Raw genomic sequence first — 14927 nt, 5'->3', positions numbered from 1 at the left:
TTTTATCTATTAAAAACAGCATTTCCACTACTTTCATTACCGCTGCTAAGATAATAAAACACGTGTTTGGTTGGAAGGATGAGCACATTTGTGAAGATATTCATTAGCGTTATTGTCTTTTCTATTTCTTTTGATTATTCAGTTTGTTCTTTGAGATTTAGGTGTCATTCATAAGTGTGAATTATTGATTCTTGGATTCTAAATACATGCAGTATTTTTCTTCTGACATTCATATAAATGGTGCTTTATAGTCATTGACGTTTCTGATAGGATAAAGCTCTTCACAGCCATACAAAATTATAATTTTTTTTTATTTGTTCAGTCAAGACAAGATAAGATTCTAGTGCCGATAAAATACCACCCTTTCCATCATAACACCAGCAGCCTGAACCATTGATACAATCCAAGATTGTTCCCTGTTATCTTTTGATCAGACAGTTTTTAAATTGTAGTCTCAGTTTCCTCTACCTAGCAGACAGAAATATGTTTTTAGCTGTCATTCTTTTATACCTTGGCTGCTTGAGCGTTTGTCTACAAGGTCTTTTTCTCCAAATAACTGCCGTGCGCTGAATATTTGATCATTTTAATGCCATTCACTGTAAAACCTGAGGGATGGTTAAAAGTAAATATTCTCCAAAAATCATCTGTCTAGGGCTGAAACAGTTAATCGGAATAATCATGATTAATTAATTTTTGAAATAATCGTCAACTACTTTAGTAATCGATTAATAGTTAAAACCATAAAACATGCCTTTAGCTGACAGAGCAACCCACTTTATATTATACCCAGATTGTAGAAAAATATATCAACTTTTTGCATTAAAGGTAATAAACTACTTTTTCCAGTATACTTTTTTCCAAATGGAAAAGTATTTTTTGAGGAACATTTTTTATATCAGATTATTAATCAACTAATCGATACAATTTTTGACAGATTAATCAATTTTTAAAATAATCATCAGTTGAAGCCCTACATACCAACTACCATGCTAAATTTAAAAGCATGTCTATGCCTAAATACATTTGTTAAATACTATCGGATTTGTTATTAACTAGTTTTAACTCAAATAGTGACCTGTGAGTGAGTGTCTCCATGGATGCCAAGTCTGAATGGATCAGATGAGCTGTAAATGCAAAATGTCCAAACTTCTCTGGGTAAGAACCAACCCATGCTGCCCATCAATGCTTGGTATGTCGCAAACTATTCACTCCAATATATCCTTGGATAAAAATGGAGCCCTGTAACTTCTAGCATGCAGACTAGTATTGGGAAAACATTTGGTGTATGACTTTTCCTTTGCCCTCTTTTCCATGGAGTCTGTGAAATATCTTTCCCCTTTACATTTTAGCTCGTGGGACAGACTCTAAAATAAACAGCTAAACTTTACATAAACATGCTTTTTTGTGGTATTTTCACAGAAAGTCTTTCCATTCAGTTGGGTGATGTCAGTGTTATTCTTATTTTAAACTAATGGCCTTTATTGCTCCTGCTTAAGCTCCTAAAACATCTCTTTCTGTCAGTCTGTTGTCATATCTTTAAGGAAAGAGAGTATGGCTCAGTGGTGTGTGTGCTGTCACAGTTGCTGAAAAGGCAAAGGTTTCTGTGTGTATTCTCAGCTTTATCAGCTGGCTTGTAAAAAGGTCATAGGTCAGATGTCCCTATGTTCCAGACAGGTAGTGTCAAGGTTGTTACTCATCCTGAGCATATATAACGGGTGGGAACTCAGTGTTATTACAAATGAGACATGTTGGGAGGTTGTATGTGATTAGAATATTTTGTTATACAAGAATACATGTTGATCCCTTGATAGGAAAGTTAAAAGGCAATTAAGTGAAAGGGTTAAAGAATGAAGGGCAGATCGGAATAAAATGTACATGAAGCATTTGAATGATAGATTTTATTTCATTTCAGTGGTCATGCCATTTGGACGCACATGTAGGAGAGGATGGGCAGATACCATAGGAAGCGCTGATTTTTCAGGGATTAATGCAACTAAAACTGTTGATTGAATTTTACCAAACTGGTTGGCAGTAATGTGTCCAACCCATCTTTTGATTTAAACAACCAGTCTAATTGTGTGGCGTTGTTAACGAATCTATAGTGGTAAAAAGGAAAACCAATGCAAATTGGTAAATTTGACACAAATGTTGATTAATAAGTGTAACAACATTGAAAGCCAGGCCCAGGACTTGAACTACCAACCTTTTGGTTGCAGGACAAACACCTACATTCAACACCACTGTCCCTGCTAATGATTCCTGCAATTAACCATTGATAAAGCCAAGATTTGTATGCTGTACATCCACACATCACTGTAATGTTTCGCTCGATCCATAACTATCACACACCACACTACAGCCAAACTGTCAGAGTAGAAACCATCAGTTACCATTTTTATTTGTTGTTTGGTTAACCAGTTAAATTGGTTGATCCGAAACCAATGACCAATATATTGGTTAATCTGACCAAAATTAGTTTAACCAACTTGATTGGTTGTTTTTTAGAGCGTAGTTTGAGGGAAATAGGGCAATCCGAATGGACATATCTGAATGCTTCAATGCTAAATAATGCCTGTTGAAAGCAAATTAACATCCTGCATTGGTGAAAAGGTGAATTCTGATTTATTTTTTTCTTTTAATCAAATAAATTTAAATTCAATGAAGGGATTTTGAAATGCAGAGTTAAATGTATGGTTTCTGAATTTAGATATTTCGTGAGTTTTGATCTACAGTAGATGAGTACCCTGAGTGAGAAAGCGTCATATCATGGACAATACGAGAAATGCTTCAGCAGTGAGAAGAGAAAAGAGAGAGTGCTGAAAAGCCTATCGAAGGTGGAGAAAGTTTGAACTCCAGGTTCAAATTAATAAAAAGAAACTTCTCAGATATAATAGTAATAATTTTACTTTATTGATCTTGCATTGGAAAATTTTACTTCTGCATTTAACCCATCCCCTTGGGGAGCAGTGGGCTGCCATGGTAGGGTCCCTGGGGAGCAATCGGGGGTTAAGGGTCTTGCTTAGGTCATGTGCCTTTTTCTCAATCTAAATCCATCTCACAATTTATGCTGCAAAATAGAAACAATAAGAAGTTGAATTTGATTTGTACCCGATGATGAGAGAACTTTGATAGAGAGCCATAGAGTAACAATAACAGAGAGAGCAACAGTGCCGAGAAGAGCAAGCCTGTCACTTGGCACAACACCTGTTATTCAGACGCGTTTCTCAGCATGTTTTCCTGTTTCTATTCAAAAACTGCATCTTTAAAACAAACTGCACATATTCTAATCACTTTATTCTATGGAAATTATTACAACTCTGTGCGGGAGAATAGACAAGACGTCACGTCTACCTCCAATTTTCATAGCAGCAGTAGAAGCAATGTGGGCATGATGTGCGCATCCATGTTGCTGGTGTTACGGTTCAGTCACAGCACCATGGGCAGCGCTGGTTTATCATTTAAATTAGAGGCAAGTAGCTGTGTACTACATTGCATAAAATAATTAATTCCTCTAAAATGGATATTAAAAAGAAGCATATAAAAAGACTTCTAAGGAAATACATTTTAACTTTGAACAAATTTTAACGTATTTACTAAAGTTACAGGTTGAATTAAAATTTTTACTAAGGAAATGTTTATTTACACCTATTTATTGTGTGAGGAAAACATTTTATTAGAACACTATTACATTTTTCATGTTAGAACACGAGAGCATGCTTCTTCCCTGAGCGCTTGTGGCTTGCCTTCCACACTCCTGAAAAAAAAATATAACCTGTGATTGGCTACTTTTCAACAAATGCTACCTTTTGAGACTGTACTTGACATTGTTGTTTTTAAAGTTAACATTATTTACAGTCATATTGAATGAATTAGAAAATGCATACAACAATGCAACAACAATGAGGTTCGTCTTTCAAATTAGAATATATCCATCCATCCATCCATCCATCCATCCATCCATGTTCTTCCGCTTATCCTGTGTCGGGTCGTGGGGCTAGCAGTCAGTAGGGAGGCCCAGACGTCCCTCTCCCCAGCTCCTCCGGAGGAACCCCAAGTCATTCCCAGGCCAGCTGAGAGATATAGTCTCTCCAGCGTGTCCTGGGTCTCCCCCTGTGCCTCCTCCTGGTGGGACCGGAACACCTCACCAGGGCGTTCTGGAGACATCCTAACCAGATCACATCTCTGAGGTAACAGAACTTCACCCTCTACTCAAGTGAAAATGTTAAGATGAAACATGAACATTGGTCCTCAATGTCCACAACTTTATCATGGTTTATGTCCCATCAACGGTTTAAATGCACGATGCTGTGCATAGAAAACCACAATAAACAGCAAATTGGTGTTGTTCCGCTAAGTGCAATAAAACCATGCAATGCACAGCTTCCAGTTGTTTACTCCTCTTATGCCACAATCACATTGCATTTCCGTTTCTTGTTGGCTCACCTCCTCTTCCCATATTTCCAAATATTCAAATTCATCTCAAAATCCATGCCCCATTTCCACCTATTAAATCAGCTGATCTGAAACGGCTGGTTTGCTGTTGCTACGGTAACGGCAGCAGCGGAGTGATATGACTAACATGACTGAATTAACTTGCCGAGCTAGGTGTATGTATACTATGGGTAAGGAATATGGGGAATTTTGGTATTGATCCCATATCAAGTAAATGCAGAGTCAGAATTGCTGGTACTGATACAGATGCTGATACTTTATATAAAAGCTTGATGTGTCATAAAACTGATGACCTTCTGTTTTTTTTTTGTTAACTTTATTATTACTATTGAACAATGAAACATAAAAAAAAAAAACAAAGTTTCAAAGCAATTTATACCATAAAGCAAAACAAGCTGAACAAAGAGCTGTTACACGGACAGGGAGACATTGGGGAATATGCTGCAATCAGCGCTTACTAGAGAAAAAAGAAAAATATTCCTCATTTTACAAGAGTATTGTTCAATAACAAAAGCAGCATTGGTCTTGATATCATTGATACTTGAATCGATCTGAACATCTCTAGCCTATACTCGCGATTAAGGCACGCCAGTTAAGATTAAAATTCTCACTGACCATGTTAAAAATATTGTTAATCTTTTATTGCCCACCACTAGCTGGATGTATTAATGCCTACATAAGTAAATATACTGCTCCCAGCTCCAGAACCTCTTCTAAAGGACTGGTTAAACTAAATTTGTTATGGAAACATACCTACATGGTACGGAAAGTCCTTGTTGTTTATCTGAAGCTCCTCAGCGACGTGTTTTAGCAACCGCAGCCAGTATGGAGGATTAGCTGAAAGACTTCTTCATCCATCTGAGGAGTTTGTTCCTTCTGTCTATGGAAACGTGCCAAAACAGCAGAGCAGTAAGCTGCAGATAATGCAGGAATTACAACAAGCCTTATTAAAAACATGTTGATATAACTCACTGGCTGTTGTTTTGATTGCAAAGCATAATGCCTTCTGCTTATGTCAGCACTGTTTCTTTTTTGCTCCTTAAGGACGTAGCCTTACTGTGTATTTTAGATAGCAGAATTACAAACCGTTTCGTTATCTGCTTGGTTGCCATTCTTGTCTTGGGAAAAACATGATCTGAATTCATTCAGCTATGTTCTTGCCAATAAATGTAGTGGTTTTGTATAAAATATTCAAAAATCAAACTATCATTATAGACCCCTATTAAAAATGTTGTCCAGCCAAAAAAAAAAAAGAAAAAACGAAGAGGAATGAATATCCTTGAAAGTTCATGTTCAGTTATTCTGTGATATTATTTGTATTTTATGAGGTATCTGAGATGTTGTTAATATAGGGAATTACATCTTATGTCACTACTTTTGATTGATTGAGCTTTCTCTGCTGTTGATTAGCAATGGGTAAAACAAACGGTTGTCATCATTTGGCATTATGTTTCTATTTTGTTATCCCTTCGTTCTGAATAAAAGACTTCTGTTTCGGTCAACTTTTAATAGATTTCTAAAAAGTTAAGTTTCTGTACCAGATTATCATATGTCCACTATCTAACTAATAATATTGCTGATCAGGGTGGGTAGAACCATAGATATTAAATTCGTAGACGAGTTATTGGATGCTGTCGGCAACAAAGGCCTACAGTACGTGTCTAGAGGGCGGCCATCTTGGATCAGACCACAGTTCAGACATCTGCTGTCAGAATGAATAGGAGACGCCTTAGATCTCATTAAAATCACGTGAAAGATGAGTCACAGATAATATTACAATAATCTCTTACATGTCACCGCCACTTAAAAGACCAAAACAAATTCTAAAATCAACTTTGTGTTAGATTACACATTTTTATCAGATGAAAAATTATTGAAACTGAATTCAAACTGGATGAGACATATGTAAAGTGATATATTTTGCAAATAAATATTAATATGATAAACACAAAGTTTTATGTTAATATATTATAAGATTATGTTTTAGAAATATTATATATTTAGATAGTATCTCATTATTAGTCAGTGTTTTAAAGGATTGCTCATTGATTTATATAGGAAAATTTGTTGTAATGTGATATGTTTTAATTGTATGTTAATTTTTATTTATTTTTTGTCATTGTCAAGACCTTTTGTCAAATCGAGTTTTACACGTTGATTAGGTGTTCGTATCAAAATTCTTATATTATGCAAAACTACGAAGGAAACAAGTTTTGCATCACATAAGTCACGTGATCTGCAGCTGGATGCAAAACGACAAAGAAGTATGAAAGTACGAAGAGGATGGAGACGCCCACTGGAGCCTGAATTGTGGATATTTCTCATGCCTTTACCTTTGCTGCTGTAATCGTGTGAACAAACATATTCATGTGCAATTTTAATTGCGTTTGTTATTGAACATAAATAATGCCATTGTGGAAATTAGCATTTTTGAATTTAGAAGAATATCAACAAAGTTTTGCGCATATTTGTAATGGAAACTCAGGTATTGCAATACACAGTAAATGGCCTAAACTTTAGTAGCACTTTATCTAGTCCAATGACCCCAAAGTGTTGAACACTACAGTCAGTCCTTCACTGACTGATGGTGGTGAGCTACACTGTAGCCACAGCTGCCCTGGGGCCCGCTGACAGAAACAAAGCTGCCGTAAAAGACGACCCTGTGCCCTCTGACCACCATCAGTAGGCCATGTGAGGCAGGTGACAGAGTAGAGGTTCAAACCTCTGATCCTCTGGCTTCAGGATCAACCCCTGCCTCATATGCCACTGTTCTTCTCATAAATAATCAATGATATTCTAATTTACTAAATGTAACTCTTTTAGATGAGCTGATGGGACTGGACATTCACACATTGATCTGTTTTGCTCTGCTGACCAGATCTGAGCTCTCCCTCTGAGCATATTTAGGCTAATGACTTAGATGATGACTTCTAAGGACAGATCACTTTATCCCCTAAAGCTCTACTTTCTTATCATGGCTAAACCCGACACTCCTTTTAAGGATGCATTGCTTCTTTCTCTTAGCAGACACTCAGTAGTTACATTATTAATCACCCTCTTTGGGAAATAAATCTGTGATAATCTGAAAACATCTCAGTAAAGAAAAACTATTCTTGTGCCTCACATTCAGACTCGGTGGAAGCCACTTGGATGTCCTGTGCTTGCTGTGCTGTAGTGGTTTGCAGTGCAATAAAACAGTCATTAATCAGCATCAGGTCTTTCTCTCTAGGCCTTTCTGCACCACGGCGGCCGGTGCTCTTGCTGAAACAGCACCAGAACCACCTTTATGTAGCCTGGTTATCCACATATTAAAAAACAGACTCTGTCTTTTGCTATGCATCCAGGTGGATTTAAACTAATCATTCTACTAGAGTCTGCACACGGAGTTTTTTTTTTTTTTTTTTTTGCCCCAATTTGCTCCTGGATCTCAGTGAGAATATCACCAGGGCGGAATGGAAACTTCATTTTGCAGGGGGCTAATATTAGCCTGGGCCTCTGGAAAATTCCTTTTAAATGATCACAAGCTGAGAAAAAGCTAAGAATTTGTTTTGTGTTTTGCCTGTCAGTATTTTCTGGATACACTGCAGTTTGTATTTCAGAGGGTACAGCAAACAGGAGGGTCCTGGGAAACAGATGTGGAGGCAAAGACATCTAAATGGGATGATATGACAAAATGTAGGGCTTTCTGACCTGTCCTATTAACCCTTTGATAGCTAACAGAGCAACTCCTGCAACTACTTGCATACCTTTTAATTTGTTTGAGAAGCACATATATTATTTTAGGTTTGTGTCAACTGGTTTGTATCCCTGTAATTCTTGAACTATATTTATGTTTTATCACTATATAACCCTAACTTTAAAACCTGTGTGTGTATATTTTGCTAGGAAAATCCCACCTGGCCATAGTTCAAAGGGTGAACAATGAAGGCGAGGGAGACCCCTTCTATGAGGTTCTGGGAATTGTCACCTTGGAGGACGTTATTGAAGAAATAATCAAGTCAGAGATCCTGGATGAGACTGACTTGTACAGTAGGTCTCCCTTAAGCGTATAATGAGTTCATTGTTTGAATGTAGAGATGTATCAAATCAGATGATTTCTTTTTGACAGATCATGCATATAAAATGGGGTTCAAACCCATTTGGTAATGTTGTTACAACCGGTGTTTCTTTTGAGGATTTCTGTGATAATATAACATAGCAAATAACTGTATACTGCAATAACAATGTTGCTTAGTTTTTTAAATGTAGAGTGAGTGCAGCTAATGACAGCCACCCAAAAAAAGGAAAAGAAAATTTACCGTACCTGGAAAAAAACCTTTGCAAACACAGACAATAGAGAGGAGCAATAAATAAATAAATAAATAAAATGCTACAAATACCAAAAACCAGTTGAAAAATCTGCAGGCTTGCTGCACAAAAAGGAAGAGCCTCAGACCATTGGGGGGTTGACCATAAAATGAGATGAGACTGTCACTATCCGATCTGTACTGGTAGCACAATCTATACCATCAGCCATTTGCACATGCGCAACCAGATATACACTCTGGGTGGCCCTCAATTTCACTCTGTAATAAAACACCTAAATTACGTTTTTCCCTTCCTAAAAATAGTAAGCGTACTAAACTATAATATGTCAAAGGTTGATAATGTATTTCCTGAGGAAATTAATGCATTCAAATTCTCTTTTATCAGTGGTCTGTGCATTGGTCTGCACTTGAAATGGGATCCTATGCTCCTTCCAGCAGCTAACTTTTTTGGCTTTGCATTTAAACATAAATCTAGTCTTTCTGAGTTTTATTTTTTTCTTTAGTGTTAACCTTATGGTATATAGTGCTCAACCTAAATAAAGAAGCAACTAAAATGCAGATGAACATGGTTTAATTACTACTCTGAACAGAGTAGACAAGCTGTTTAACAAAAAAGAGAAAAATTAAAAAGCATCAAATTGTCATCATTTAGGATGCGTATTAGCATTAGGAATAAATACTTTAAGTACCATAATTACGTTATTTATGGCGACCTGGTTGTATTATCTGCTTGCGAATGTGCAAATTAGATGATGGTACGGATCGTGCTTCCAGTACGGATTGCGGAGTGACAGGGCCTAAGAGCCGTATTGAACAGATTAACTTAATCTTCAGAGAAAATTTGAGAAAAACATTTTTTCTGAAGTTATGGTCGTACTTTTTTCAATATTATTAAATATTATTCAGTAAATGGGCTGCAGGTCCATCTTTATTGGTAGTGGACTCCTTCTAGTGGTCTGGTGCACTTCTGCTATGTGTAGTGAGTTACCAGCTTTTATATCATTTGTTTTTGTAGCTGGTGTTTACAAAAGTTAACATTTTGTTTCTTCCTGTTTACTGTGATTTCTGTATTAGTTTTACCAGTTACATTTGTTTTTCTTTTATTTTCTGTTATTATAGCATGTTTGCTCTGCACTGTTTTCTAATGCAGTATTTTTTTGTGTTAGTTTAGTGTGGGGTCTGAATCATGGATATTTTTGCAGCACATTTGCACTTGTTGGCCACTATACATTTACTCTGATAAGCTTAATTATAAATATATTGATACCGTAGCCTTTTAGGAGTCAACTTAATAGTAAATAGAGTTTATTTTTGTGTCATTTAAACTCAATATAAATTACGCCGTTTTTTTTTTTTTTGAAGGGATAGAGGATTGTTAAAAAAACAAAAACATTTTTTAGTGAAAAAAAGCATAATGAATATAAAGATACAAAAGCAGGTGGGTCAGGAAGGCAGATGCTGTGAAGTTTTTAAAATAATATCCCAGGCCTCAAACATCACAAAGATTGCACTGTAACCTGCAAAAACATCCAGAAATACAAACCGACAGGTCAGAAAGGAGAGAAACAACCACAGAAGCAGCTAAGAGGCCCATGGTAACTCTGGAGGAGCTGCAGACATCCAGGTGGAAGAGTATGGAAAATGGACATTTAAAACATATGGAACATTTTGGTTAAAATGCAAAGCACAAACAGAGGTTAAATAGTAGTCCTGCACATTACCTCAAACACACCATCCCTAACTAATATGGGAGCAGGACAGGAGCACAGATATTTGCAATTGCTTCATTTGATTGTCCCAGATGCAGATAAACAATGTGATTTCTTTCTAGTTTAAACCTGCTGCTGAGCCCAAGCTAAATATCTGTTTGACATGTGTGCTTGGACCTTTATCTGCCACCCTGTAAAACATGTGATTTACAAATCACTTTTTTTTTTTTTTTATCGTTAAAATTGGATTAACAAAACAAGTAGTTTAGCACTGTACTGTATGTGAAACAAAAAACATAAAGAAATATATTGCAGACCTTGCATGAGGAGTTCAAATCATATATACCGAAAAATAAACAGGCCTGTCCAACACTGAAAAACAACAAATGATATATGACATTACACAGTAAGGTAGCTGATTAGTCCTGAGATAGTTTGGGTCCTCCACTTCTTTGTAGTGCCTCCTTTAGATGCTCTGTGGCGTGTACTCTGATAAAGTCTTATGGCACTGCCCCATCCCCACTCATGATTCATCCAATTTACAAAAAATCATGAGTGACATTTAATAAAAATTTGGAAAAATCACAGAAATCATTGCTGGGGCTTAATTTTATGGGAATGGAAAAACAAACACAACAATAATTATAGCCAGTAATAGTGGGTTAATACAAAAATGTTGTGTTAAATCATACCAGTGGGTTTATTCTGGATTTCTTAATGGCTGAAGGTAAACAAAAACAGTTATATACCACCAGCAAATGTATATGTAAGTGTAACTTCATTAAATAGAAACATTTTCTATTCCCTTTTTACTCCATACAACATTTATATACTCAATACATATATATATATATATATATATATATATATATATATATGAATCTATTTATTTCAAGTCCATTTAGCTGTCCTACTGTATCTAAGTCTAAATTAGATGCATAGTAAACTTTGGAAAAAAGATGTCTAGCATTTAATTCTGCACTAATATTAGATGTGCAAACTCAGACTTCTGAAGTTAATCTGAAAAGCTGGCATTTTGCATATAATTCCCAGTTTAATTGCAATAATTCTCATAGTATATTGAGAATTCTGACTTAAATATCAGAATTCTGATTAAACTGATTCCTCACTTTTCCGTTTCAGAAATTCTTATGTCGAATTCAGAATTCTGTTTTTTTTTTTTCTCAAAATTTTGATTTTAAGTTCACAATTTAAACTTTATTCTCAGAGGTTTAAATTTAAGCTGAGAATTCTGACAATGAATTGTCTTTTTTTCCCTAATAATCCTGTCTTTAATCTTCAAATTCTGAATATATTATCAGAATTCTAAATTTAAACACAGAATTTTTACCTTTACTTCTGAACTTTATCTCAGCATTCTGAAAGTTTTCACTATTATGACATTAATCTAATTAATAGATTTTCTCATTTGAATTGAATATCAACATTCTTATCTTTTTCTCAGAACTCTGAGTTTGATCTAAGAATTTTGTTTTTTCCTTTTTTTCCCAGAATTCTGATTTGAAACTATAACTAATTTCAGAATTTTGACTTCTGTTAATAAACTAAAATCTTCAGTGACCTTTTCAAATCACTCAGATATGACCAAAGACGTATCCCCCCACATCCCGCACTCATATCACTACCACTAAACTTGGCTGCTCCCAGTTGTTTAAGGCATCTTACTGCATTAAAGTCGGAGTTCTAAAAACAAAGTTTCGAATGATGAGATTGAATCCAGAATTTTAGGAATTAAGTCAGAACTGTGGGATTAGCCTGGGTGTGCTGTTGGTGCCATAGTGACCACCACAATCTTGCAGCATGGTGACCATCATAAGGAGGACCATGCTTTTCACCAACTCTCATGCACTATCAAACTTTCTGACTGCTTATCAAATAGGTTACTGCCAGTATGTCTTATTTCTTCAATCCTCCAACTCAAATAACAGAGTCAGTTGCAGATTAAGCTGCTTGGACTCAGCAAGGAGGATTTGGCAAGTTTCAAAAAAGCAACCCTCTTGCAGAACAGAACTCTGCTGCTAAACGGACATGCATTTTCCTTATAAATTACAGCCATTTAGCTTTTTATACTAAATTTGTAATCAACTAAAGTTATTATTTATTTATTGAACTGGTCTAATTAGATTTAATTTAGCATAATTTCAAGTGAGGTGAACATTAATAAGCATTAGTATCAGATTTAAGATGTAAATTCACTAAAAGGCAGCTACTATATATCAGTTACATAACATGTAAAAATATAATAAATAGAATTAGATATACTAGAGGTAAATAGTGCAGCAACAGGAAGTGGTATCACATGATCAGAGAACTGCCAGTTTAGTAATGGAATCCTCTCCATTATTCACAAAATTATTCATCTACATAAAGAAATAATCACTAGATCTGCTTACAAGGAAAAAAAATATATAAATTACCTCAAAATAATAACTTATGGTAATTTATGAAGGTATGACTCGTCCACACACAAACAAGATAGAATTTTTTTATTTCCATGAGAGTTTGTGGCTTAAAAATGCCTTTTGTTGCATCAAATATTTCAAAGCTAAGCCAAAAGTCAGTGTAAAAAAAATTTACAGATCAGTGTTGTTCAGTTTGTAAGGGATTTGGGTTTTAAAAAGTAGTTCAAATAGTAATGTATTTTTGATGTGTAAATTCTTAGAGAAGTTGTGCGTTAAGATAAATGTCATAGGAGGTGTTATGGTTGGAGTTCTTTGATAAAACCTTTTTATTTACTTGTGGTATGTCTTTAAAAAATAAACTTAATTTAATATATGAATTAGAAAAACACATTTCTATCAACACATCAACCTTTTTTCGTGTCACATTAAAACCCTAATACATAACGGCATTTTGTAATGATAGGAATGTGGTAAGAATGTCATAACAATGTAGCCTGCTAAAGTTTCCCTGTTCTGAGAAATCAGCCACGGCTGCAGTTCCAGAAAAGCCAAAGATCTTTGGGTAACTCCAGTTTAGGCACCCTGTGACCCGGGCCAACCAGCTCGGTGTCTGTGTACCATCTCAAAGTGACATCCTACCAATGGAGAAACAGTTTAAGGTTGTATTTTCATCTTCTCTCCTCAGCCGACAACAAGACAAAGAAGAAAATCACCCATCGGGAAAGGAAGCAGGATTTCTCTGCCTTCAAGCCCACTGACAATGAAATGAAGGTTAAAATATCACCTCAGCTTCTGCTGGCTACCCTGCGTTTCCTAGCTACAGGCAAGTGGGCTGCGTTACTGCTTGACTTCCCCCAGTGTGCCCTCAGCCCCTAACTGGGGAGAAGGTTTTCGTGTGTGTGTGTGTGTGTCCGGTCTTTTTCAGTTTTGGCTGTAAGGGAGGAGGAGTGAGTATGTGTGTAGAATGAGTATTTGATGTACATGAGTGTGTGAAGGAATGAGTTGTGAAAGACTTACAACCAGCGTGTTGGTATGCATGTGTGTGTGAGGAGGTGGAAGGCTCCTTCAGTGTGCTGCACGGGATGTCCACCGGCTGTGGAGAACCCGGAAAAAAAAGGAAAACGCAGGCATTTATTTGCTTGCATGTCATGCGCTGAAGGTTACACATCGCAGTCTCCGCTCGCAGCTTTAAAAACACCACCCTGTTTGCTTACACTCCTTCTTCAATGACATCACGTCCAGCATTTTTGGCCTATGATCGCAGTTCTCACACAAGTCGACATACTTGGGTGCTTAGTGGCGTAAAATGTGAAGCATTTCAGCAGATTTCCCTGGGGAAGTGGAGCAGGCAGCAGAATGGTGAAGTTCTACTACAACAGCGGCGGCTGATGGTGCCTCATTGTATTTGGATTTGCTTTAGAACTTTGACCTCGCAGCTAAGCGTTGATTAAGTTTCTCTAAAGGCTATTAGAGTTTAGTTTAGCTCAGTGGAGCCCGCAGCCAGCTGACACACATCACGGCCACTGAGTTGAAGGAGCTGATTGGCCCAACAGGTGGCTGAGCCAGACCAGTTGCTATTAGGGCACTTATTCTGGTCTAGTTTTTTCCAGAGAGACGCTATATGTAGTTTCTTTACAGTGGTCACGATCAACAGTTCTCTGGGCTTTATCAGACTTTGACTGCTTTTTCATTCTATTTTTAATCAGACTGACCCACAGTGGCCATAATAATTGTTTTTTACAGCATGATAATAAAAAGAAAGGCAATAAAATTTCCTGTTGCAAAACATTTTTTAGTTGTCATGAACTCTGTTATAATTTATTCAGTATGGCTGTAGATTCTCTGTGTAAATTAAGTATCTATAAATGCTGTATTGCCCTACTGTTTATGTGAAGAAACGCTCTTTAAACAATAAAAAAGATAAGAGAAACTGAATAGGATAAGAAGAAGTTTAATACTATAGCGAACAACTTCAAACTAAACTCACTGGTTAGTCGTTGTGTTTTCAGAAGACGCTGAGGGAACCTTGGTGCCCG

General features: G+C 36.3%; 1 protein-coding gene across 1 annotated transcript in view; it reads left to right on the top strand.

The window, feature by feature from the left end:
• The window catches only part of LOC107104402 (metal transporter CNNM2-like), a 53351-nt gene that overhangs the window by 18956 nt on the left and 19468 nt on the right, over positions 1–14927 (top strand). The window contains exons 2-3 of the mRNA XM_015404396.1: positions 8338–8481; positions 13577–13714. Of these exons, the coding sequence (XP_015259882.1) occupies positions 8338–8481; positions 13577–13714 (282 nt within the window). The remainder of the gene's footprint in view (positions 1–8337; positions 8482–13576; positions 13715–14927) is intronic.

Source organism: Cyprinodon variegatus, unplaced genomic scaffold (genome assembly GCF_000732505.1).
Source record: "Cyprinodon variegatus isolate N-32 unplaced genomic scaffold, C_variegatus-1.0 Scaffold1724, whole genome shotgun sequence".
NCBI lineage: Eukaryota > Metazoa > Chordata > Actinopteri > Cyprinodontiformes > Cyprinodontidae > Cyprinodon > Cyprinodon variegatus.
The sequence above is the reverse complement of the archived record's forward strand: the minus strand, read 5'-3'. Positions and strand labels throughout refer to the sequence as shown.